This window comes from Chiloscyllium punctatum, chromosome 40 (assembly GCF_047496795.1).
Source record: "Chiloscyllium punctatum isolate Juve2018m chromosome 40, sChiPun1.3, whole genome shotgun sequence".
Taxonomy (NCBI): domain Eukaryota; kingdom Metazoa; phylum Chordata; class Chondrichthyes; order Orectolobiformes; family Hemiscylliidae; genus Chiloscyllium; species Chiloscyllium punctatum.
In genome coordinates, this window is record NC_092778.1 from 46,644,888 (window position 1) to 46,671,002 (window position 26,115).

A 26,115-nucleotide genomic window follows, 5' to 3' on the forward strand; every position below is an offset into this window, starting at 1 on the left:
ACTACTATGCCAACTGAATAAGGTATGGAATGTGGAAGTAAGATGACCCTTCAGTGAGGTTTAAGTATCTGTAATGTCATTGTGAGAGCTAAAGGGATGTATCTGTACTTTTGATATTTGTACAAAGACCACTTCAAAAATGACCTGTTTGCTTTTTTCATTTTGTTTGTAATAGACTTTCTCTTTTGTTAAAAGTACATCTGCAACATTATGTAAATGTGTTCATGACTCACCAGCATGGTAGCCCTATTGTAAAAATATAACAGATGGTCTATCAAGCCAGAATTTATTCTGGAATCAGACTTGTCTGTATAATTGTCAGCTGTGTAATACCTGGCACTTCTGTTTTATAAATGTTACTTGTCACTTATCAGCTCAAACCTGGATGTTGTCCAGGTCTTGCTGCATTTAGATACCAATTTGCTTTAGTATCTGAGGAGTTGTGAATGGTGCTGAAAATTGTGTAAGTATCATCGAACATTTCCATAGTATTTTATTGAAAAACAACCGATGAAGCATCTGAATATGCTTGAGCTGAGGAGTGGAGTCTTGAGGTGCCATGGCCCTCTTGTGGCACAGTGATAGTATCCCAACCCCTGGACCAGGAGGCTCGGGTCAAGACCCACCTGCTCTGGAGGTATGTAATAACATATCTGCACAGGTTAATTAAAAAAATCTAAATATTTACCATTTAAGAATTCCTGCAGTCCTGGGATGATTGACTTCCAACAGCCATAACCTCTTCCTGTTCCTTCATACTATGTATGACTCCAACCACCAACAGATAGTTTTCCATTTACCTCAGTTTTGCTAGGATTTCTTGATTCTACAACAGCTCAGATATTGCCTTGATGTCTAGAGCAATCACTCTCAGCACTCTAGGTAGAGAGTTCCAAAGATTCACTATCCTCTGAGTGAAGATTTTGATCCTTTGTTCACTCCTAATTGGTTTGCTATTTATTCTGAGACTGTGTTCCATTGTCCTGGATACACCAGTCATTTCTGCATCTGTCTTTCTGCACATACTGTTTTGACTCATTCAATAATTGTGGAACTTTGTGATATAATTCTTCTAAACAATAAAGAATAAATACATGGTCTTGCCACCCTAAGAATGAGTCTGATGAGCCTCCACTACACTATGGAAGTGCATCCTTCCCTAGGTAAAGGGAAGCAAAACTACAAACACTATTTCAAATTCAGTCTCATTTAAGGTTTATACAATTGAAGCAAGTCATCTTTGCCCCTGCACAGAGGACAACGCATGTTTCGGCAGCGTGATTTGGCTATAACGTCATAGAAAAAGTAGGGAATGATACTTTTGAGAAAGGTTACATCTGTTTGCAATAGTGTGATTCCAGTAGGGATTGGTTTGTGCGCTTCATTCTATGCATGCGCCAATGTCCATGCTGGTCTGTGCATACGGCGAAGTCAGTACCGAAATCTCCACACAGTTCTGTGCATGCGCCAATGTCAGCACCGAAGTCTCTGCACTGTTCTGTATATATACAATGTCATTAGTCTTTGTGCCGTTTTGCGTATGCACCAATGTCAGTTGCCAACAGAGCAGCTTTCTGTGAGAGGTCCTGTACAGTGGGCAGCTTTCTTACATTTTTTAAATGTACTGTGTTAAATTTTACTTTTGTTTCATTTAATGAATATGATTTCAACTTTCATTCAAGCTGTGCTATACTTTGCATTAGACTTTTATGTGATTTTTGAGTAATCATGAGTGGTTTTTTTTGCTAGTCTGTCCCAACCCCACTTGTCCCATAGGCCCCATTATTTCTATTAAGCGATTTTCTATTCGGTGAAGTTTTGCTGGAACACCACTACGGCATTATAAGATAACTACCTGTATTCAAATTCTCTTGTGGCAAAGTCCAATAGACCCATTTGCCTTCCTCATTGTTGTGTGCACCTGCAGGTTAGCTTTCAGTAACTTATGAAGAAGCACATAAATCCTTCTGTAAATGATGGGATCCTCAATCCTAATCTTTATCTGTCCATTGCAAAAGTAATTAAATCAAATATTCTAGATGATGGAGATTTGAAATAAAACAATGTGCTGGAAATAATTAACAGGAATTCTTTAGAAGCATCTTGCCGGATTTCAAGTGTTAACTGGTTTTTTTTCCCCCCTGCAGATGTCGCTACACCTGTTGAATTTCTTGAGCACTTTGTGCAATAGGAACGAAATCTAGACTTTATGCAATGCAATACTCTCAATTTCTTCTACCCTAGTACTCTCAACTTGTGGAATTGTCTAATTTCAATAATTTAACACCACCAAGTTGGTATCAGCTTCCAGTATCTTCAAATTTATTACATCTGTCCACTTACTTTATCTATATGAAGCATATAATAAAGATTATGGTCCTTCATCTTGATCACTTGATACAAAAAAGTTGCAAGCTTTGGCCTTTTTGCTTGGAAAAAGAAGAATTGTTAGATAAAAGTCACTATTAGTTTGAAAATAACAACTTGTGCAGTTCTTATCTCAATATAGATTGAATCTGATTAGTTCTGAAGAGAGGTATCAAATGTAACTATTCTTCTCTATGTAGATGCCAAAACTGAATATTTCAACATTTTTCTGTTTTTAGTGAAATGCTTTAGTGTCTGGTCCAGTAATTTTATCCGATTTAACAATTTTGCCTGTAACAAGGTTTAAATTACTGAAAGCATTTTGTTCAGAGGATTATGTACATCCATGACATTCTAGGTATAATCTTGACAACAAAGAGAGGATTTCATTTGTTTTTAAGTTTGGTAGGTGTAGCCACCGCTTTAACATTCCTGGCATAGAATTGGGCAATATGATCCTAGTTCCTTGAAAATTAATTTTACTATACAGTAACGTTTAATAAACATTTTGGTTTTTCAAAATGCTGAATGCCTTATTCAAGATTGATCTCAATCTTAAAACAATAGGTGAATTAGTATTGAAAGTTTAAACTTTTTTTGAGATTTATTCGTATTGACACAAATTGTACTTGCTATAGGTAGAGCATTGCACACTGCATAAAGGAAGCAAATCCGAAGTATTATGGTATTATATTTTAGAAAACTTAATACTGCCGTATTGCATTTGTTTAAATGAGATCTTTTTAGGTAGAAGTATGTGGGTGTGGGAACAGTTGGCTCTAAAAATATTCGAGAGAGAACATGATTTTTAAACAACCTCCATTTGTAGTATGTTACGATCATAATGATACTCGGCAAGAACACAAATACAACCCCTGAACTGAACTGGATAACGCATTTGTTTTATTAAGCATATGGTTAGTGTTCGATCTTACTAATTTAGAATTGTTGTAAGTAATGCAACTTGTTGTCTGGATAAACTTAAATTCTGGAGGCAGTAAAATGTAGGTTTCTTAGCAGTAAATGACTTCTTTTGAATCATGCTGGAACTAATGCAGTTGAGCTGTTCTGTGCTTTGCAGTATCTTATCTTACTAGCAGTCTCTATTTGATATTGTGCTTTGTCTGGTGTTAGTCTTTTATTCGATACTAGCATTTTATTCTATTATTCCATAACTCCATGACTCCTATTTCTAAAGAAAACTATAGTTATAGATCACTCTTTCTGCAGATTCACATCTAATTTTCACATTAGAATTGGTGAGCTGAACTATGTAACTTTGTGTCTAAAGTGATTTGCGAAGTCAGACTAACAATTGTCCCCTTACCAAGTTTGATCTGCCATTCTTTTCTGCTTTGAAAAATGATAAATATCATGATGTGTGATAATTTAATGTTATCATCAAATTTGCAAATGGAAAAGTAATAGTACAGTATGTGGATAACTTAAACAATTCTAAAAAGAATTAGTCCAAAATATTGATGATTTTCAGAGCTGTTAATAAAATATTTTGAGCAGTGACCCTTCCATAGTTCCCTTTGACTATCTCAGCTGGTACTGGGTTGAATGAAACAGGGAACCAAAGACTTATGGCAAGTTTGTCATGTTTTACAACTTGCTCTGATTTCCCAAAGGCTGGTTTTAGTGCTGAACAAAGTGAGTTATCAATCTTCCTCAAGATTCAACAGTTGACATTTTTTTCTCAAAAATAGATGTTAATCTTGAGACAAGTCTTGTCTTTAAAATGCCCTCTGCAAAATTGCATCCAGTAAACTTTGCAAATGAGAATTTATCACTTAATATAATTAACTAATGAACACAGGCAACAATATTGGTGAGGGGAACTGACTAGTCTAGATGACCTTTCTGGAAGTATGGTTATGATATGTAGATTGATGTTTTTTTTCCTTGATGGTAGGAAGGACAAAATTAATGACAATTTTACTTTAATCTTGCAGTCTATCTCAAATCCATTTGGAATGTTATGCAGTAGAAGTATTCCTCTATCCTTCAGTGCTGAGCATCAAAGAATCATGAATGTGAACTTCTGAAGTCCAACATGTTTAGAGATATTAAGACATACCCCTGAAGGAGGTGGAACTTCAACCTGGGACTCCTGGCTCAGAAGTAGGGACACTACTATTTGAATGAATTACTTAATTGAATTTATTGTCACATGTACTGAAGCACAGTGAAAAGCTTCGTCTTGCAAGCAATACAGGCAGATTGTATAGTTAAGTAACATAGACAGTAAATAATAGGTAAACAGCGGTAAAAACAAAACACAGGTACAGGCGAATGTTAAGAGTTTGAGAGTCCATTCAGTATTCTAAAAACAGTAGGGTAGAATCTATTTCAAAACAGGCTGGTGCGTGTGTTCAGGCTTCTGTACCTTCTCCTCGATGGTAGAGGTTGTAGAAAAACATTGCCACGGTGGAATGAATCTTTGAGAATGCTGGCGGCCTTTCCTTGACAGCGGGCCTGGTAGATGGATTCTGTAGATGGGAGGTTGGCCTTTGTGATTGTCCGGGCTGAGTTCACCACTCTCTGTAACTGTCTCCAATCTTGAATGGTACAGTTGCCATACCAGGAAGTGATACGTCCAGACAGAATGCTCTTGATGGCGCACCTATAAAAGTTGGCAAGGGTATTCGCTGTCATGCGAAACTTCCTCAGCTGCCTGAGGAAGAAGAGACTTTGTTGGGCCTTTGTAAGCAGTGCATCCACATGAAGAATCCAAGAAAGCTTGTGGATGACCCCTCCCAGAAGCTTGACACTCTCCACTTGTTCCACCTCTGTGCTGTTTTCCCACATTAGCCCCAAGGCACTGTTGTCTATTGAAGTTACAGACAGGCATTTCACCTGCACCATGCCTTAATAAGATTTTTAAAAAATGAGGGTAGGGGTAGGCTAACCAAACCCTCAGCTTGTTCTGTCATTTAATAAGATTATGTTGACCTGATTGTGGCCTCAATTCTAGTTTTTTTATTTCCTAATAGCTGTTGACTGTCTTTTAACTCAGAAATCTAACTCTGCCCTGAAAGTTTTCAATAACCACAAGTGTAGTGTCATAACACTAATACAGCACAGAAACAGACTCTTTGGCTCAACGCAGCTCTATGCTGACCAAGTTTCCCAAATTAGACTAGTCCCATTTGCTTGCGTTTGGCCCATATCCCTCTAAACTGTTCCTATTCATGTACCTGTCCAAATGTCTTCTAAATGTTGTAACTGTGTCTGCATCTACCACTTTCTTTGGCAGTTCATTCCATACATGAACCTACCCTCTGTGATAAAGTTGCTTCTCAGGCTCCTTTTAAATCTCTTTCCTCTCGCCTTAAACCTATACCCTCTAATTTTGAACTTCCCTACCTCATCACCTTATCTATGCCGTCGTGATTTTATAAACCTCTAATGTCACCCCTCAACTTCCTATACTCCGGTGAAAAGTGTCCCAGCCTATCCAGCTTCCCCTTTCAAATTAAACTCTCCAGTCCCAGTAAATTCTTGTAAATCTTTTCTGCATCCTCACCACTTTAATAATATCCTTTCTGTGTCAGGGCAAGCAGAATGCCAAATGTGGCCTCGCCAACATTCTGTGCAGCCACATGACATCCCAACTCATTCAATCCTTGCTCTGACAATGAAAGCAAGGGTTCCAACCCTCCCTTCACCAAACTGTCTGCTTGTGATGCCACTTTCAAGGAATTATGTACTTGAATTCTTCTGTCTCTCCTTTTGACAACACTCCCTACGGCCCTATCATTAACTGTGTCAATCCTGCCCTTATTCATCTTAGTAAAATGCATCACCTCACTTATCTAAATTTAAATTCCACCTGTCACTCCTTGACCCATTGGTCTATTGGATCAAGATCCCGTTGTACTCTTAGATAACCAACTTCACTGTTTGTTATACCACCAATTTTGGTGACATCCACAAACTTACTCACCAAGCTTCCTATATTCTTGTCCAAATCGTTATGGACTGAACAATGATCCCTGTAGAATACTGCTAGTCACAGGCCTCCAGTCTGAAAAGAACAATTCACCACCGTCTTCTGTTTCTTGACATCAGGTCAATTTTGTATCGGGTTGGCAAACGTGCCCTAGCTGCTATGTGATCTAACTTAAGATGGCTCACCTCCTTCTCTGTGACAATTAGAAATGAGTAGTAAGCTCTGGTTTAGCCACTGAATGAATAAGATAACGTGATAGCCATCCATTTTGGCTATCTTTTTGCAGTAGGCTGAAGGAGGAGTTGAAAACCACTTCAAGGACTGAGCAGTTCAGCCTTTCTCTTGTTCTGTAGTTTATTCTGACTCTGGTTCTAAAGCAAAGTTCTTTAGTATTACTTTCACAACAGATCATCCTGCCTCAGATAATTTGTACTATTCAAGCATAAAATGCATATTAGAATGTTTACAGTACAGAAGAGGAAGCCCATTTTCCAACATGTCCATGCTGGTTTTCTGTAAAAGCACTTCAACCACTCTTACACTCCATTCTGTTCTTATTTTCCATATCTGTGCAAACCTTTTTCTTTTTGTGGGTATCATTTTATTTTTGAAGGCCTCAATTGAATTCACCTCAGCCACACTTCAGTACATTTGAGATTCTAATCAGATGCTTTGTAAGAAAGATTTTTCTACATATTACCAATGGTTCTTTTGTCAAACACCTTTGTTTGTTGTCCTCCTGTTGTCAACCCTTGGGCCAGTGGAAACAACTGCTCTGCTTACTTTGCCTAGATTCTCCCTCCCCCTCCCCCTCTCCCCCTCTCTCTCTCTCAAAACTCTTGTTAGCAATAGAGCTTTGTTATTCATTTAGACCTTCAACTGAGATCATTACACATGATAAAAACACTCATTGGAAGTTTTTTTAAAAAAGTATCGATAAGTGGGCGGCACGGTGGCACAGTGGTTAGCACTGCTGCCTCACAGCGCAAGAGACCCAGGTTCAATTCCCGCCTCAGGCGACTATGCAAACTCCACACAGTCATTCTCCCCATGTCTGCGTGGGTTTCCTCCGGGTGCTCCAGTTTCCTCCCACAGTCCAAAAATGTGCAGATTAGGTGAATTGGTCATGCTAACTTACCTGTAGTATTAGGTGAAGGGATAAATGTAGGGGAATGGGTCTGGGTGGGTTGCGCTTTGGCAGGTCGGTGTGGACATGTTGGGCTGAAGGGCCTATTTCTGCACTGTAAGTAATCTAATCTAACATCAGTTAAGTTGATTTAAATCCATGGTGCAAAAAAGATGTGTGAGATAGATCAACATGGATCTTAATTGATTTACAAAGCCACCCTTAAAAAGACTTTAATGGTCCTTTTCTTTTTGTTTTAAAAATGATGTACAAGAGTAAAACTGGTGTTCAATTAGCTGTCCCAATAGTGAACTTGTATAGTAAATAACTTCTGAAAATAGCAACCTGTTTCCTTTTTGCCAAGTGTTGTATAGACTAGGGCATCTTTTTAAAATGCACGTGTGGGATATGGATCGCTGATGACTCGTCACCAAATACAAGACTAATACCATTTATAAGTTCGCTGATGATACCACCATAATTGGTCGAATCTCAGATGGCTTCAAAATGGACTACAGGTGGGAGGTGGAAGACCTGAAAAATGGTGCACTGAGAACAATCTAGCTCTCAATGCCAGCAAAACCAAGGAAATCATTATTGACTTTCAGCAGATGTTACTCATGCCCCCCACACATTAATAGCACAGAGGTGGAATGAGTGCAGAATGTCAGGCTACTGGGAGTGGTCATCTACAACAAGCTTTCTTGGATTTTTCATGTGGTCGCACTGATTGCAAAGGCCCAACAATGTCTCTTCTTCCTCTGGCAGCTGAGGAAATTTGGCATGACAGGGAATACCCTTGCCGATTTTTATAGGTGCACCATCACGAGCATTCTGTCTGGATGTGTCACTACCTGGTATGGCAACTGTACCATTCAAGATCGGAGACCATTACAGAGAGTGGTGAACTCAGCCCGGACAATCACAAGGGCCAACCTCTCATCTATAGAACCCCTCAACCAGGCCCACTGTCAAGGAAAGGCCGCCAGCATTCTCAAAGATCCATCGCACCGTGGCAATGTTTTTCTACAATCTCTATCATCGGGGAAAAGGTACAGAAGCCTGAACACACACCCTAGCAGTTTTGTAACTGGTTCTACTCTACTGTCTTTAGATTACTGAATGGACTCTCAAACTCTTAACATTCGCCTGTACTTGTGTTTTTGTTTTTACCGCTGTTTACCTATTACTATCTATGTGATCAGCCCTGTATTGCTCCCAAGAAAAAGCTTTTCACTGTGCCTCGGTACATGTGACAATAAATTCAGTTCAATTCAATTGGATGTCGCTGGTTGGACAATCATTTATTGCCCATTCCTTGTTGCCCTTGATAAGGTGGTGGTGAGCTGTCTTTTGAATCACTACAGTCCATTTGGTGTCGGTATACCCACAATGTCACTTGGAAGGGACTTCCAGGATTTTGACCATGATACTGAAGGAGCAGTAATATATTTCCAAATCAGGATGGTGAGGTGTTGGTACTCTTGCAGGTGGTTCCCATTTATCTGCTGCCCATGTACTTCAAGAAGGTATTGGTGTGGAAGGGGCTGAATAAGGATCCATGGTGATTTTATGCACTGCATCTTGTAGATAGTATAGACTACTGAGTGGTGGAAGGAGTGAGCATTGTGGATGTTGGAGACTGGTATAATTGCAACATTTAAGAGGCATTTGGATGGGTATATGAATAGGAAGGGTTTGGAGAGATATGGGCCGCGTGTTGGCAGGTGGGACTAGATTGGGTTGGGATATCTGGTCGGCATGGACGGGTTGGACCAAAGGGTCTGTTTCCATGCTGTGCATCTCTATGACTATGATACTGTGTGCTTGTGCAATACAAAATGTATCTCTTCATGGCTACCTAATAATTTGTAGTAACTCAGATACTCGGTGCAACTGATTTGTGGCATCTAAGTAAATTCTGGCTTCAGTTTCTAGGTCCACTGTCATGTCCACAAAAGTGGGCATTCATTTTTACCAGCATATTGTAACAAATAGAGTTTGAGATGTACAGCATGGAAACAGACTCTTCAGTCCAAAACGTCCATGTTGACCAGATATCCGAACCTAATCTAGTCCCATTTGCCAGCACTTGGCCTATATTCCTCTAAACCCTTCCTATTTCTATACCTATGCAGATGGCTTTTAAATGCTGTAGTGGTACCAGCCTCCTCCACTTCCTCTGGCAGCTCATTCCATATACACACCACCTTCTGCGAGGAAAAAGTTGCCCCTTCGGTCTCTTTTAAATCTTTCCCCTTTCACCCTGAACCTATGCCTTCTAGTTCTGGATTCCCCGACCCCAGGGAAAAGACCTTGTCTATTTATCCTATCCATGCTCTTCATGATTTTTGTAAACCTCTAAGGTCACCCCTCAGCCTCCGATGCTCCAGGGAAAACAGCCCCAGCCTGTCTGGCCTTGCCCTATAGCTCAGACCCTCCAACCCTGGCAACATCCTTGTAAATCTTTTCTGAACCCTTTCAAGTTTCACAACTTTCTGATAGGACGGAAACCATAATTGCATGCAATATTCCAAAAGTGGCGTAACCAATGTCCTGTACAGCTGCAACATGATCCCCCAACTCCTGTACTCAGTACTCTGACCAATAAAGGAAAGCATGCCAAACCCTTTCTTCACTGTCCTGTCTACCTGCGACTCCACTTTCAAGGAGCTATGAACCTTTACTCCAAGGTCTCTTTATTCAGTAACACTCCCCAGGACCTTGCCATTAAGTGTATGAGTCCTGCCCTGATTTGCTTTTCCAAAATGCAGAAGAACAGTAATTAAAATTAAGCTGCTCTATTTCAATTGGTTTTGTGTGCTTGGATGATGATTGTATAGTTTAAAATTAGTTGTATCTTTATACCACATTTAAAAAATATTATATGGCCTCAGCAAGTGATAATTTGAATTTTTGTTTTATTGCAGTGACATGATGAATTTGCAAATGAGTTACCTTGACAGTTTAAGTGGGAAATTCTTTATTGTTGTTTTTCTTGGCTCAAATGTGCAAAGAGAGGTTAGAGTGCTATGTTTACAATTGCCCCTGGTTGAGCTGTCAAACATCAGTCGATGCAGTATATCTAAGAACCTGTAACATCCCAGGTGTGCATTCCATTGCAGTCAGTGTGGAGCTGTACATTAGTTGACTGGTTTGCAAGCAGGAATGAATGATATTAACTATTATTTAGTCGAGAAGTTAACAGACCATTTTGAACAACGTCCCTTCAATGGGCATGTTTGGCTATTGAGTCTGGACTGATATCAATTGAGTTTTGCTAACCATATAAAATGGATCTTCATTGGGGTACTACTTTACTTTTCCTTAATCTTGTCCATCCCTCTACTGAATGCATTGACTGTAACTTTCAAGGTACAGGTAGTTTCCTTGTCCACCATTCTTTATGTGCAAGCTGAGCAGAATGAGTAGTTGTCATTCATTTTCTGGGCAGGTTCAGTAATTTGTTCTGCATTTCACACCTGGACTTCCAGGATAGTATATATCCAAGAATTATTGATGATTTTTACTATTCTGCATACACAGACAGCAGCTGACACATTTGCAATGGAACAAGTGGCACTGCTGTCCAGCTGTCTCCTCTGAGAGTTATCTGACTTTAGGGTATCTTGGAGGTCTGAGGATCTAGGTAGGCAGTATCCCCTAGATGTCTGGAGGTGGAGGGGCTGACCAGACTGTCGGCTACTGTGATCAGGCCTGTCACTGGATATTCTGTACCACGGTTTTAAACCAGAGTCTGTGGGAATGGTTTTATAGGGGAGAAGCAGCCTGGACATTTTTCAGGAGAGGTCCAATATAGCACTGAAAGGGAAAACCCATCTCCATGGTGAAATGTCCCCTATTTTTGCCTTCACAATCCAGTCACCCAGGAACTGGCAATATCAGTTGTGGGAGGAGGTTTTCAGGCAAAGGCCCTTTTTATAATCTTTTATAATAACATAAAGTAGGTGTCTTTAGGGACTGGGAGTATTTAGTCTAGAAATTATCCAGTTAGTAATATTTGGCTGGAATGGTTTGGTTATTCAGATAAAGGAAAAAAAAGGTCTACATGAGGAATTTATTGGATGTTTTTGGGACAGTTTCTTAGACAGGCATATTACAGCACCAACCAGGGACCTGGCTATACTAGACCTGGTCTCGCCCACTGAGATGGGATTAATTACTAACCTCATAGTGAGCCTGTCCTTGGCAGCATTGACTATAATACGATTGAATTTTACGTGCAGTTTAAAGGAGAGAAGTGTGGGTTCAAGACCACAATTTTTCATTCAAACAAAGGCAGTTATGAGGGCATGAAAGCTGAACTTGCGCAAATGAACAGGCGATTTAGGTTAAAGGACAGATCAATAGAAATGCAGTGGCAAACATTTAAGGGGATTTTCCAGAAAACACAGAATAGATAAATTCAACAAATAAGAAAAATTCTAAGCCATGGATCCACCATCAGTGATTAACTTTAAAAAAAATCAAAGGTAGTATCGAATTCAAAGAAAAGACATCTAATTGTTCAAAGATAATTGGCAGATCAGATTGGACAGAATATAGGACATTGGTCAGGCCACTGTTGGAATATTCCAGTCTCCTTCCTGTCAGAAAGATGTTGTGAAACTTGAAAGGGTTCAGGAGAGATTTACAAGGATGTTGCCAGGGTTGGAGGATTTGAGCTACAGGAAGAGGCTGAACAGGCTACGGCTGTTTTCCCTGGAGCTTCGGAGGCCGAGGGGTGATCTTAGAGGTTTATAAAATCTTGATAGGATAAATAGGCAAAGTCTTTTCCCTGGGGTCAGGGAGTCCAGAACTAGAGGGCATAGGTTTAGGGTGAGAGGGGAAAGATATAAAAGAGACCTAAGGGGCAATGTTTTCACTCAGAAGGTGGTACATGTATGGAATGAGCTGCAAGAGGAAGTGGTGGAGGCGAGTAAATTTGCAACATTTTAAAAGACATTTGGATGGGTATATGAATAGGAAGGATTTGGAGGGATATGGGCTGGGTGTTGGCAGGTGGGACTAGATTGGGTTGGGATATCTTGTCGGCATGGACGGGTTGGACCGAAGAGTCTGTTTCCGTACTGTACATCTCTATGACTCTAAGAAAAAAAACACAATTACTAAAGAATTAATAAGGAGAGAAAGTTAGTCAAAAATAGGAAAACAGGAAAATTTTCTTAATTTATTAACTCCCTTTTTTTGCCATATCTTGTGTTGCCCCTATAGAAAATGAGCCAAGGGAATTAATAATGGAGGATAAAGAGATGGCAGATGAAGTGAATAGTTTTTGTTTTACATTGGTCTTCATGGAAAGGAAATCAGTAGCATCTCCGATATATTTGTAAATCATGAATTGAAAAGAGAGGGAGGAACTATAGAAAATTGTAATTATCAGAAGTAGTCCTGAGTAAATTGGAACTTTGAGTTGACAAGTTCTGTAGATCCTGATGGATTTTAGCCTAGGGTCTTAACAGGTGTATTTAGTGAGATAGTTGATGCATTGGATTTAATTTTACAAAATGCATTAGATTGTAAGAAGTAATGTATTGGTATGGATAGAAAATTGCCTGCCAACAGGAAGCAGTGAATACAAATAAATGACCCTCTTTAAGGCTGCAGATGTCAGAAGTAGTGTGCTACAGAAGTTGATGTGGGGAGTCTCAACTTTGCAATTTATATAAATGATTTCAGTGAAGAGAAGTAGTTAAGTTTGCTGATGACACAAGGATAGAAAAGTAAGTTATGAAGGGGACATAAAGAGCCCACACAGGGATCTAGTTAGGTAAAGATCTGGCAAATGGAATACACTGTGGGGAATTGTGAAATTGTCCAATTTGATATAATCGAGAGTGTGTGCTGTTGGGAAAGCACAGCAGGTCAGGCAGCATCCGAGGAGCAGGAGAATCAACGTTTTGGGTATAAGGCCTTTATCAGGAATGAAGCTTGTGGGCTGGGGGCTGAGAGATAAATGGGACGGGGGTGGGGTTGGGGGGGGAAGGTAGCTGAAAAAGCGATAGGTGGAGGAAGGTGATTGAGAAGATAGGTCGGGGGGGGGGGCGCGGTTATGGATAGGTCAGGAGGTGATGCAGAGTTGGAGGCTTGGGACTGGGATAATGTGGGGGGGGGGGAGGGGAAGTGAGGAAGATGTTGAAATCCACATTTATCTCATGTGGTTGCAGGGTCCCAAGGTGGAATATGAGGTGTTCTTCCTCCAGGTGCCTGGTGGTAACGGTTTGGCAGTGGAGGTGGCCCAGGACCTGCATGTCCTTGATGGAGTGGGAGGGGAGTTGAAGTGTTCAGCCATGGGGCGGTGGGGTTGGTGGGTGTGGGTGTCCCAGAGATGTTATCTGAAATGATCCGCAAGAAGGCATCCTGTCTCCCCGATGTAGAGGAGACCACATCGGGTGCAACGGATGCAGTAGATGACATTATTTAGAGGTACAGGTAAATTTCTGACCAATGTGGAAGGGTCTCTTGGGGCCTTGGATGGAGGTGAGAGGTGAGTGGTGTGTTCTCAGATTTTGCACTTCTTATGGTGGCACGGAAAAGTGCCAGGAGTGGGGTGTAGGCTGGTGGGGGGGTGTGGACCTGAAGAGTGGCTGCTTTCTCCATTTTGATTATAATGTGTGAAAAAAAGTTTATTATTTAAATTGCGGGGATGCAGAGAAGTGTACTAGTGTATGAATGTCAGAAAGGTAGTATGCAGATACAGCAATTAATCACAAAAGCTAGTAGAGTGTTTATTTTTATTGTGAGGGAAATTGAATGCAAAAGGAGGTTACACTTCAGGTATACAGGGCATTGGTGAGACAGGATCTCGGGTACTACATTTAGTACTAGTCACTGTACTTCCAGAAGGATGCTAATGCTTCAAATCAATTTACAGGTTTATAAGACTAATAACTGGAATGAGAGGATTGCTTTATGAAGAAAGGCTAAAATTGACTCCTTTAGAGTTTAGAGGAATCAGAGATGACTTATTTGAAACAAATAATATCCTGAAGGGACTTGACCAGGTTAATGTTGAAAGGATGTTTCCTCTTGTGGAAGAACCTTGAATTAAGGATCATAGTCTTAAATGGGCAACTCCCTTTTTTTAAAACTAAGATGAGGAAACATATTTTGAGGGTTGAGCGTCTTTGGAATTTCCTTCCTCAAAAGTCAGTGGATGCAGAATCTTTAAATATCTTTAAAGGCAGATATAGATAGATAGATTTTGATTACCAAAGGAATGAACAATTATTGGGATATGCAGGACTGTAGAGTTGAGGTTAAAATCAGATCAACCATGATCTTGCTGAATGGCAGAGCAGACTTAAACGACGAGTGGCTTACTTACGGTTCTTGCTCGTATGTTTATGGCTCTGAATGTCATAGCAAATGTACCTCTGTGCTTGCAGGACTGTGGAAAGATTTGTTGACTACTCTGTCTACAAGCTTTAACTTGTACACTTATTGCCCTTTACATTTTTTTTACTTTATAAATACACTATTTATTTAGAGCCCCTAACTGCTCTTTGGAACTGGATGGAACTTGTTTGCTGTTTGACAAATTAGTACATTAGCTGTAATGTCCAATTACAAAGTTTACCCATTATAGTTTTTAAAAGTATACTCTGAGCTTTTAATAAAATGATGTTCCTTTCAGAATGAGCAGGTTCTTGATGTTTCTTATAAGGAACATGCTGTTTCTTATAAGGAGCATCCAGATTTTTTTCTAATTTCAATAGTATTTGAGAGATCTGTCCTTTTGATAAACCATGAAAATGGTATTTGCAGTTTGAACGTAGTAAATCTAAAACTTCTAAGTTCGAACATACTGGATGATATCCCACATATACTTGGAGCTCCTTCATTAAATTTAGTAAAGTTCAGAGTATTGTTAGATCAGCAGATACACGTGATAGAAATGTCTAACAGACAAAGAGTTTAATACTCCCAAACCAGGATTGTGGCATGCGGTCTATTTGAAGAGCTTCTGATACTGCTGTTATTTTTACATATGACTCTAAGAATTCAGGCCAGTGTTCCAGTCCTGCAAACTGAAAAATGCAAACCGAACAATGTTACAATATTTTGTCATTGTCAGAAAATAGAAGGAAATCTATTATTGTAACAAGCCCTGTTGCATGACCTGTAAATATTTTATCAAAGGCTATCTACTTGGATCTATAGGAAGTTATTTGACGACTGGCTTTTGAACACAGATTGTTCTATGTGAAACAGTAACTATTTTCACTAGCTGTATTTTTTCTTCCCTGCATCTGTTAGGAAATTCCCGTTGGAATTCCAAGGACAATACAATTGTTTACATATTACCAGATCTTACAGTTTTGATATTTTTAAGAGTATTATTTATTAAAGGCAAGTAGCGGTAGGTCCCTTTCAGGTCAGCACTCTAACATGCCACATTGAAAGAGGCAAAGGCGATGACCAAGTACATCAGCCTGAAAAGCACAAAATCAAGGTCAAGACCTAGCTCTAGGTTTAGGATGCAGTTAATACTCAACACCAGATTTTTCCTGTGGACAGCATAAATGAATCGATGTGTATAATTTTTCTCAAATACTGTTGTGTTATCCATCGTATATAACTTTGTATGGTTATGTTTTGTTAAAAAGGTTAAATATACTGGAAAGTTAAAGATACTGAAGATAAATATGTTCTGATGCTAGCTGCCTGGCTATGTTAATCGTAAGTGTCAGCTTAGCTCAGCCAGTAGTACTGTGGCCTCTTAAGTTCAGCCCTTGACTTCACATTGGCAAGACAGCACAAAATTATTTGCATGAGATCTGTTCTGGGATCAAATGTGACCTACTTCAAGAAAAATGATCCCATTGAGCTAGCCAAAGAAGAGCAGGGCATGCTCTTAACATACTGACCAACAGGTCTCCTTCAAGAAACAGAACATTTAGCTATTTATTCATTTATGTGGGATCTTGTGCCCCAATTTGGTACTGCGTCTACTCTTCTGGTTTCAAAAGTAAATAATTGGTTGTAAAATGCTTTGGGTGATTTGTTAATGAACTATGTTGTACACTTATAAATTCATTCTTTCGTCAATTTAGACTGTGTTCATATCAGATAAAAGTCATCTGCATGGCTTCAATCTTGTGCGTTGTCATCATTTGTTCTTAGCTTCAGAATGTCTAGGTTGTGCTTGGGGCCAGCTTATTTAGGTGTGATGAATTTAACTTTTAATCTGGTGTATATAATTTTACATTCTAATGGGTAATCAGTTTTTAAAAAATATATATTTATTTAATCATTAACTTTTATCTCAACTATTCTAAATTTAGCAATACATGTTATTCAATTGAACTTGTGCACTGTAGTGTTATTTTTTTCTTGAAATGCATTTTAAAATGAATGTTGGAAATTGATTGCAATCTTTTTTTTTCCCCAGGGGAAGCAGCTGTTGAAGTCTCCTTGTCACTGCTTATAGTGTCTGGTTGCAGTCTAGCTGTCCTCATCATCCTGCTTATGAACTGTGCATCCTGCTGTAAAGAGCAGGGAATAAATTTCAAGGTGAGCACATAGGATGCACCTTGGTTGCTCTGATTTGATTTTTTTTTTCTGTTTAGCTGCCACATAATTTATTAACTGTAATCTCGAAGCTGCTTACTTTGTGTCGGCAATGTATCATTTAAGTGGAATTTGTACTGCATTGTCCCACATCGATTACAGCTGGCTATTTTAGGAAGATTACTTCTCAAATGAGATTTCAACTCACTTGATTCAGATTATTTTTCCGTCCTATGGTTTCAGGCAATGGGAAGAAGACATTGCCTGAAATTACCTCTGACTAACTTACATCAGAGGTGGACTCTTACTTACATCAGAGACTTGGGTACAATTTATGTAGAGTGATACCTCCTTAAAGAAGAAATTTTGCTTGGCTTTAGGTGTAGGAATATAAGCAATCAGTATATTGTTTGATTCTAGGGTTTTAAAATATGGTCACTGCAGAGTCTAAATTGCTGAAATAATTTTGTCATGCTGAGAGGAAGATCTGGTGCATTATAGCACTGTTTATAACATTGCAGTTTTGCCTAAAGCTGTGCAATTAATGAATGCACCAATAACTTTTTTTAATGTTAGCATGTTGCTCACTTTTTTAATTTCAGGAATTTGAAGATGATAATCCTGATGAAGAAAATGATTTCATACCACCAGCAGAAGACACCCCTTCGCCTCCAGCACCTGCTGAAGTTTACACGCTTACAGTTCCAAATATTATACTTTCTACTCCAACACAATTTCAGTCATCTAAAACACAAGGTATGAGCTGGTCTGAATTTGACAGTTTTTAAATATTTTAGCATTGATTGGTCAAGCAACATTTACTGATATTTAACCAATGTGTGGCCCCATAGAATGTCAGTTCTTGTTTTTAGTCATATATCATTGTTTAAAATCAGTTGAAATTGATTGCAGTAATCTTGTCTCTTGGGTTCTATTTTACGCCAGTAAATTTAACTTAGTGAGTAGCTGAGTCATACAAACAGGAAGATCTCATGTTCAATCTTGTAGTCTGTATTGAACTTGTTGATTTCAGCTAGGGTGATGATATCAGAATTCCTATGGCCTCTCCCACCATGCATTAGGGCAGACAGTATTTTCCAGTGTTCCCATTTCTTGATTTCTGTTAAGAAACTCCTGATGATGTGTGGATGACTTACACTGGCAGAATCAAACTTTGTGTAATGCTCCTGATGAAAGTTAGCATGCAGTGTGCATAATGTCTGTCGGAGCAGATATTGAAGTTTCTGAACATGACCAAGAGTCCTGGAAAAGTCTCAGGATGACCTCTGTAAATATTAGTAATTTAAGAGTATCACCTACTGCGAGGATGTTTTTGAATAAAAGTGCCCCTGGTTGTGAGTCTTTGGAATAAAAAGTGTGTGCTGGAAAACTGAGCTGCTAGCAGGATCTGTGGAGAGTGTGTTTCTCTGTCCATGGATGCTGACAGACTTGCTAACCTTCTCCAACCCACATTATTTTAGTGAGTGGGTGCTTGTGGATATGGTACCAAATCAAGCAGGCTGCTTTGTCCTGGATAGTGTCAGGCTTCTTGAGCGGTGTTGAAGTTGCGCACACTTGGGAGTATTCCATCATACTCCTGACTTGTGTCCTGTTAATGGTCGACAGGCTTTGGGTAGTCAGGAGGTGAGTTACTCACTGCCAGGTTCCTAGCCTCTTGCCTGCGCTTGTAGTCACTGTAGTCTAGTTGAGTTTCTGGTCAATGGTAACTCCTAGGATATTGATAGTGGGGGATTTAGTGATGGCAACACCATTGAATGTCAAGGGATGATGTTAAATTGTTTCTTATTGGAGATGGTCATTGCATGACCAATGCAGAATTTTGCTTTTACATGACTCTTTGCAACACCCTGAAAAGATGGTGGAAATAGAGTCCTTTAATATCTTTAAGGCAGTGAAAAGGGATAAAATGTTATTGGATTTGAGGTTACAATTAGATCAACAATGATCTTAATGATTACCAAAGCAGGCTCAAGGTGCCGCAAGGCCTACTGTTTGTTCATATGTAATTGCTGAATGTGTAACTTTATCTCAGAAAAAAAATCAGCCTCTGAAAGAGTGAAATAAATTTGATTCGCATTGGTTTGTTTTGGAAAGGGGCTTATTTTTACCTATTCTTTAATATGGATTATGAAAATACAATTAATTGGCATTCATTGTTTGATTGTTATCAACATGTCTGAAAATTTTAACTCTTGATATTCAAAACTCTATTGAATTTGTTTACCTATAAATTGTGCACAGATTGTTAAATTATATCTCAGGACAATAACAGTGCACAAAGTATCATTAATGTATAAAGTGGCAGTTTAAATACATACCACAAATATTTGCAAAGTGTACTGATCACTGTTACTAAATATATTTAAAATAGTTGGCAGAAACATTTAATTAATGGTGAAAATAAAATGCACATTTTAACTACAGAACTTCATAAGACTTGATGTCTTAATCTTAGGCACAATTTCAGTGTAAACATCCTACTGTCACTTTACAACTTCCTTTGAAGTAAATAGGACATAATGGCCATTTCTTGTAACTAAAATATATCTTTCCCTTTTATCCCCTAAACAAGTTCCTCAGTCCACATATTTTTTACAATGTTTTTGCATTGGTATTGTTTATAAATATGTCCAAACTAGTAATGATTTGATCAAACATTTATGCTTCATGAAGTCAAACTTTTTGCTTATTTTTTCAATTACTACAATGATAAAGTACTTGGCACTTTGATATCAATGTCTTTTGTGTGTCCTTTTTCTCCTTCGCTTTTCTCCCATCGATTAGAATTGTTGTTGGGTAGGTTTCATTTAAGTCTAAAAGTGCTAGTTCAAAATATAAAGCCTGGGATTTAGAATATTGTTGGAAATCAAAGGTCAATGTTTTCCTGTTGGAGCTTTTTTATAAAATATGCTTTGATCATTCATTTTGTTTTTTAACAGGAATATCCTCAGCATCTCTTGCTCGTCATCATCTTAGCTACATCCAGGAAATTGGAAATGGCTGGTTTGGTAAGGTAAGCACAGCCTTTACAATCTAAAGATGAGGATCCCAAAGTGTTTTTAATCAAAAAGAGACTAGGTCTAATTCTGCAGTGTATTTAGTAGATTGTTAACTGTGATTCAGACATGTGTTAGTAAAGGAAAAAAATAGTAGGGATTGTTAATGTACATGAAACTTTTATTTTAGGTCAGTTTTTAAATTGTTTAAAATCACAAATTCTTTGTACAACCATAGAAACTACATTTCATAACTGATTTTCATTTTAAATACCAAGCATGGTTAAGCCATTTAAAGTAATTTTGGGAGTCCCAACTTCTGAAAGGAAGATGATATTCTTGTAATTATGTTTGAATATGGTAACTTGCAAAGGGACAATGTACTTTATACTGTCGTCCCACCTTTTCGAGGACTACTGGGGATGGGCAAAAAGGCCGGTCTTGTCAGTGGTTCCTGCATGTCATGAAAGATTAAAAAATGTCTGAGTGCAAGGCTCTTATGTAGCATTAATAGAGGCACTGTCAATCTAGTTCTCAGTTTCTTAGTAAACTTGTATTGATGTGGTAAAACAGATAACGCCATTAAAGATTCATTAGTCAGTGGAAAAATGATCACTGCTGGAGCAGAGGATGGTCCATGGAATTTAGGTGTATTTTTTTTTACCCATTTATGAATTGTGGGCATGGCAAGCAGGGCTAACCTTTATTGACCATTCCTTAATTCTATATGAAAAGCTTCCTTCAATTCTAACTGAGTCATTTAGTGGGCTGTTTCAGCGGGCAGGTAAAAGCTGGTCACATTGCTATGGGTCTAGAGTCATGTAATTGTCTACACCGTGCAGATGATCGATCTCCTTTAAATGGTTTTTGGGACCAGATTGTCACTTTTTAAAAAAAAATAGATTCATGGACATCTTGTACTATGAACACCTGCATTTTATTAACAATGTATTTCCTCAGTTTTGATGATAGGATTTGAACTTGTGTTTCTGGATCATATTCCAGGTCTTTAAATTACTAGTCTTGTGATGTAACATCACAATGTGCTATAGTATCCTGATCCTATTATGATATATCTAACCTGGAAAAGATAGATGGTGTTATTAGGTGCCCAAATGAAGTGATCAATCTTTGAGCAATTAGCCTTCGAATGTAATTGTTACATAAAGGAAATGAAAAGTGGGAGATGTCAACTTTGCTACCTCCTTTGGATCTTAATGCTTGAGGAAAGAACCAACATTGAAAAAAATTAAGTCAAATTTTATTTGTGGCTTCCAGGTCTGAAAGTTGAAGTGTTCAGAATTCAAATCATTCAAAGTATTCTGTGGACAAAGAGCTGATCTAAAACACAGAACTATTTGAGATTTTAATTTTTAGATCCGTACTTTTTGGGTAACTTCCTTTTAAAAAGGTATTTTGAAAAACTGTTTTTTGGGGAAAATCAAACAGATTCCAGTTTAGTCAGAAACTAACAAAGAATGAAAGTGAATGCAAGCTCAGCAGGCACTGTCCACTCCATGTTCTTGGACACAGTGCAGTCTTCAAGCCTGATCAGTTCTGAATGCAGAATAGATTGGTGTTCAGTTATTGTTCTTAGTGAAATTTCATAGTGTTAAATGTATTGTTTTGGTTTTAAAATAACATTGCAATCTAATTCTAAATAGAACCTAGAACACTTGCATGAATCAATTTAAAGTAAAATGTTTGCGAGATTATCAGCAGTTGTGGTATTAATTGGATAGTTCTTTTAAAGAGCTGGCATAAGCACAATGGGCTGAGTGACTTCATTCTGCCCTGTACATACAGACCACAGAACATTACAGCGCTGCTCTTCGGCCCTTGATGTTGTGCCAACCTGTGGAACCAATCTGAAGCCCATCTAACCGACACTATTCTATTCTCATCCATATGCCTACCCAATGGCCATTTAAATGCCCTTAAAGTTGGCAAGTCTTCTACTGCTGCAGGCAGTACGTTCCACGTCACTACTACTGAGTAAAGAAACTACCTCTGTCCTATATCTATCACCCCTCAATTTAAAGCTCTATCCCCTCGTGCTAGCCATCGCCATCCGAGGAAAAAGGCTGTCCCTGTCCACCCTATCTAACACTCAATTTATCTTGTATGTCTCAATTAAGTCACCTCTCAACCTTCTCTTTCATGAAAACAGCCTCAAGTCCCTCAGCCTTTCCTCATAGGACTTTCCCTCCAAACGAGGCAACATCCTAGAAATTCTCCTCTGAACCCTTTTCAAAGCTTCCACATCCTTCCTATAATGCGGTGACCAGAACTGTACGCAATACTCCAAATGTGGCTGCACTAGAGTTCTGTACAGCTGCAACATGATCTCATGGTTCCAAAACTCAGTTCCTCTAACAATAAAAGCTAACATACCATATGCCTTCTTAACAACCCTATCAACCTGGGTGGCAACTTTCAAGGATCTATCTACCTGGACACAGAGATCTCTCTGCTCATCTACGCTACCAAGAATCTTTCCATTAGCCCAATACTCTGCATTCCGGTTACTCCTTCCAAAGTGAATCACCTCACACGTTTCCGCATTAAACTCCATCTGCCACCTCTTAGCCCAGCTCTGCAGCTTATCCATGTCTCTCTGTAACCTACAACATCCTTTGTCACTATTCACAACTCTACCAACATTAGTGGCATCTGCAAATTTACTAACCCATCCTTCTATACCCTCATCCTGGTTATTTGTAAAAATGACAAACCACAGTGGACACAAAACAGATTGTTGCAGTACACTGCTCGTAATTGAACTCCAGGATGAATATTTCCCATCAACCACCACTCTCTCTCTCTATCGTCTTTCAGCTCGCCAATTACTGACCCAAACTGCTAAATCACCCTCCATCCCATGTCTCCGTATTTTGTGCAATAGCCCACTGTGGGGAACCTTATCAAACGCCTTACTGAAATCCATATGTACCACATCAATCACCTTTACCCTCATCCCCATGTTTGGTCACCTTCTCAAAGAACTCAATAAGGTTTGTGAGGCATGACCTATCCTTCTCAAAACCATGTTGATTATCTCCAATCAACATATTCCTTTTGACATGATTATAAATCCTATCTCTTATAACCCTTTCCAACACTTTACTCATAACCAAAGTAAGGCTCATAGAGCTACAAGTTCCAGGGTTGTCTCTACTCCCCTTCTTGAACAAGGTAACAACATTTGCTATCGTCCATTCTTGCACTATTCCTGTAGACAATGGCAACATAAAGATCAAAGCCAAAGGCTTGGCAGTCTCCTCCCTGGCTTCCCAGAGAATCCCAGGATAAATCCCATCAGGCCCCGTGGACTTATCTATTTGTACACTTTCCAGGATTGTTAGCACCACCTCCTCCTTAAGCACCTCAATCCCATCTAGTCTAGTGGCCTGGATCTCAGTATTCCTCTCAACCACATTCTTTTTCTAGTGTGAATGTTGGTGAAAAGTATTCATTTAGCGCTTCCTCTCTTTTTCCTCTGACTCCACACCCAACTTCCCACTGCTATCCTTGATTGGACCTAATCTTACTCTAGTCATTCTTTTATTCCTGATATAGTTATAGAAATTCTTAGGGTTTTCCTTAATCCTATCCACCAATGGTTTCTCATGTCCCCACCTGGCTTTTCTTACTGTCTCTTTTAGGTCTTCCCTGTCTAACTTGTAACTCTCAAGCACCCTAACTGAGCCTTCATGTCTCATCCTAACATAAGCCTCCTTCTTCCTGTTGACAAGACATTCAACTTCCTTAATAAACCAAGGCTCCCACACTCTACTTCCCTGCCTGAAGGTACATACTTATCAAGGGCCCACAGTAGTTGGTCCTTGAATAAGCTCCACATTTCAATTGTGTCCATCCCTGCAGTTTCCTTCCTCATCCTATGCATCTTAAGTCTTGTCTAATCGCATCGTAATTGTCTTTCCCCCAGCTATAATTCTTGCCCTCCGGTATATAACTATCCTTTTCTATCACTAAAATAAACATAATAGAATTGTGGTTGCTATCACCAAAGTGCTCACCTACCTCCAAATCTCTCACCTGACTGGGTTCATTACCCAGTACCAAATCTAATGTGGCCTTGCCCCTTGTCGGCCTGTCCACATACTCTGTCGGGAAACCCTCCTACACATATTGGACAAAGACTGACCCATCTAAAGTACTTGAAGTATAGTATTCCCAGTCAATATTTGGAAAGTTAAAGTCCCCCATAACAACTCGCCTGTTACACTCGTTCCTATCGAGGATCACCTTTGTAATCCTATCCTCTACATCTTTGGAACAATTTGGAGGCCTGTAGAAAACTCCCAACAGGGTAACCTCTCATTTCCTGATTCTAACCTTAGCCCAAACTACCTCAGTGGTTGAGACCCTTTCTGCAACTGTAATACTGTCCTGGAATAACAGTGCTACACCACCCCCTCTTTAACTGTTTTCTGTGTTCTTACTGAAACATCTAAATCCCGGAACCTGCAATAAACATTCCGGTCCCCGCTCTACCTATGTCTCTGAAATGGCCACAACATTGAAATCCCAGGTACCATCACATGCTGCAAGTTAACCCACCTTTGAAAACATAAAAGTCAAAACAAAGTATAGGCTTGCACTTGCCATATGCAGCATAAACTAATCCTTTTTGAATTAAAAACACAATGTTTCTTTGTACCATTTTTAGTTTTTGATTTTTATAATCTTGTGTTAATTGCCTTTACATAAATATAATACAATATGACTGTGGTTTAAATTAAATGCTGTGAGTTCAGGCGTTTGAAATATTTTTAAGTGTTATTTTGCTTAGGCGTTTTGCAGCCTTCGGGACTCATCAATGAGTTCTACACTTTCAGGTCATTTCAGTTTTTTTTCCCCACCTGTTGTTGTTTTTTTTGGATGGTAAATAATTCTACTTTTTGTTTCTAGAACTATCTTTTGTGTATTCTATTACCATTTATTTTTGCCATCATGCCTTTTTTTCATTTAATGTCATCCACCTTCCACCCTATCACAGAAACTTCTGTTTTCTCTCCCTACTGACCATTCCCTTTTACCCCTTCCATCCCACTAATCGGCATGTTTTACACCTTCTATTTAAAACCTGTTGTGTATCTAACTTGTTGCATTTCTAATGAAAGGTTGTGGATTAGCTTATGTCTCCCTCCTCAGATGCTGTCAGATCTGCTGAGTCTTTTTAGCAATTTGGTTTAATTTCTCAATTTTAGCATTTGCATTTTTAGTTTTTGTTTTGGATTGTCATGAGGTAACTTTTTATTTTTTGATTGCCATATAAGATAACATTTTTACTTGGAAGCTTTGTCCCACTCTGTCACTGCATTCCAGATTTACACCTATTTCCTGTTGTTGTCCTTTACCAAAGGTGAAGGCTTAGTCATCCAATCTTTGTGATATGGCCTTGGCAAAGAAATGTACTAACATCCTTTGTTACCTGCTGCAATGACCTTGTCCTTTTCCACATTCAGCGTAATCGAGTGTATGTAGGAAATGAGTAACTTCCTGTTTCAGAGAATTGAAGTATATAAAGTACTTTCCTACATATTTTTGAAGGTTCTTCTTGGGGACATCTATGAAGACTCCAGTTTAGTCAGGGTGATTATTAAAGAACTGAAAGCGAACGCAAGTTCCGCAGAACATCATCGATTCCTTAAGACCGGACAGGCTTACAGGTTTGTTGTATTCTCCTTTTATATAGTGTCAAGTTCATGCAGAATTGGGTAGGTATCTAAGGGAATAGGGAAAGGTAGTTAAGTTGGAAAAACTTGTTGACGATTAGAAAAAAACACATAGGGCTGTGTGCTTTTCAGTTTCTTTTATTCTACTAAAATTAAAGCTTGGTAGTTTTCTGTACAACTTAAAGGAGACACTTTTAAATTGTCCAAGGAGACTTAATTAGAAGGAAGGAGACTGAAGACACTTAATGTTCTGATGCTATTAGACTGTAGATAATAGCTTAAATTAAAATTATTCACTTGAATTACAGTTTGCTTTTATAGATGAATTCCTTTCAGAATGAATGAGCTGGGAACCCTTTGTACTGCTTTTGTTTTATAATAAGAAATTTATCCCATAGTAAAACTTTGCTG

The 26,115-nt window shown here is 38.9% G+C and overlaps 1 protein-coding gene across 1 annotated transcript in view; it reads left to right on the forward strand.

Annotated features, from left to right (window-relative positions):
* lmtk2 (lemur tyrosine kinase 2) overlaps window positions 1-26,115 on the forward strand; it is a 157,552-nt gene that overhangs the window by 44,537 nt on the left and 86,900 nt on the right. The window contains exons 2-5 of the mRNA XM_072559819.1: window positions 16,867-16,988; window positions 17,588-17,741; window positions 19,946-20,019; window positions 25,580-25,698. Of these exons, the coding sequence (XP_072415920.1) occupies window positions 16,867-16,988; window positions 17,588-17,741; window positions 19,946-20,019; window positions 25,580-25,698 (469 nt within the window). The remainder of the gene's footprint in view (window positions 1-16,866; window positions 16,989-17,587; window positions 17,742-19,945; window positions 20,020-25,579; window positions 25,699-26,115) is intronic.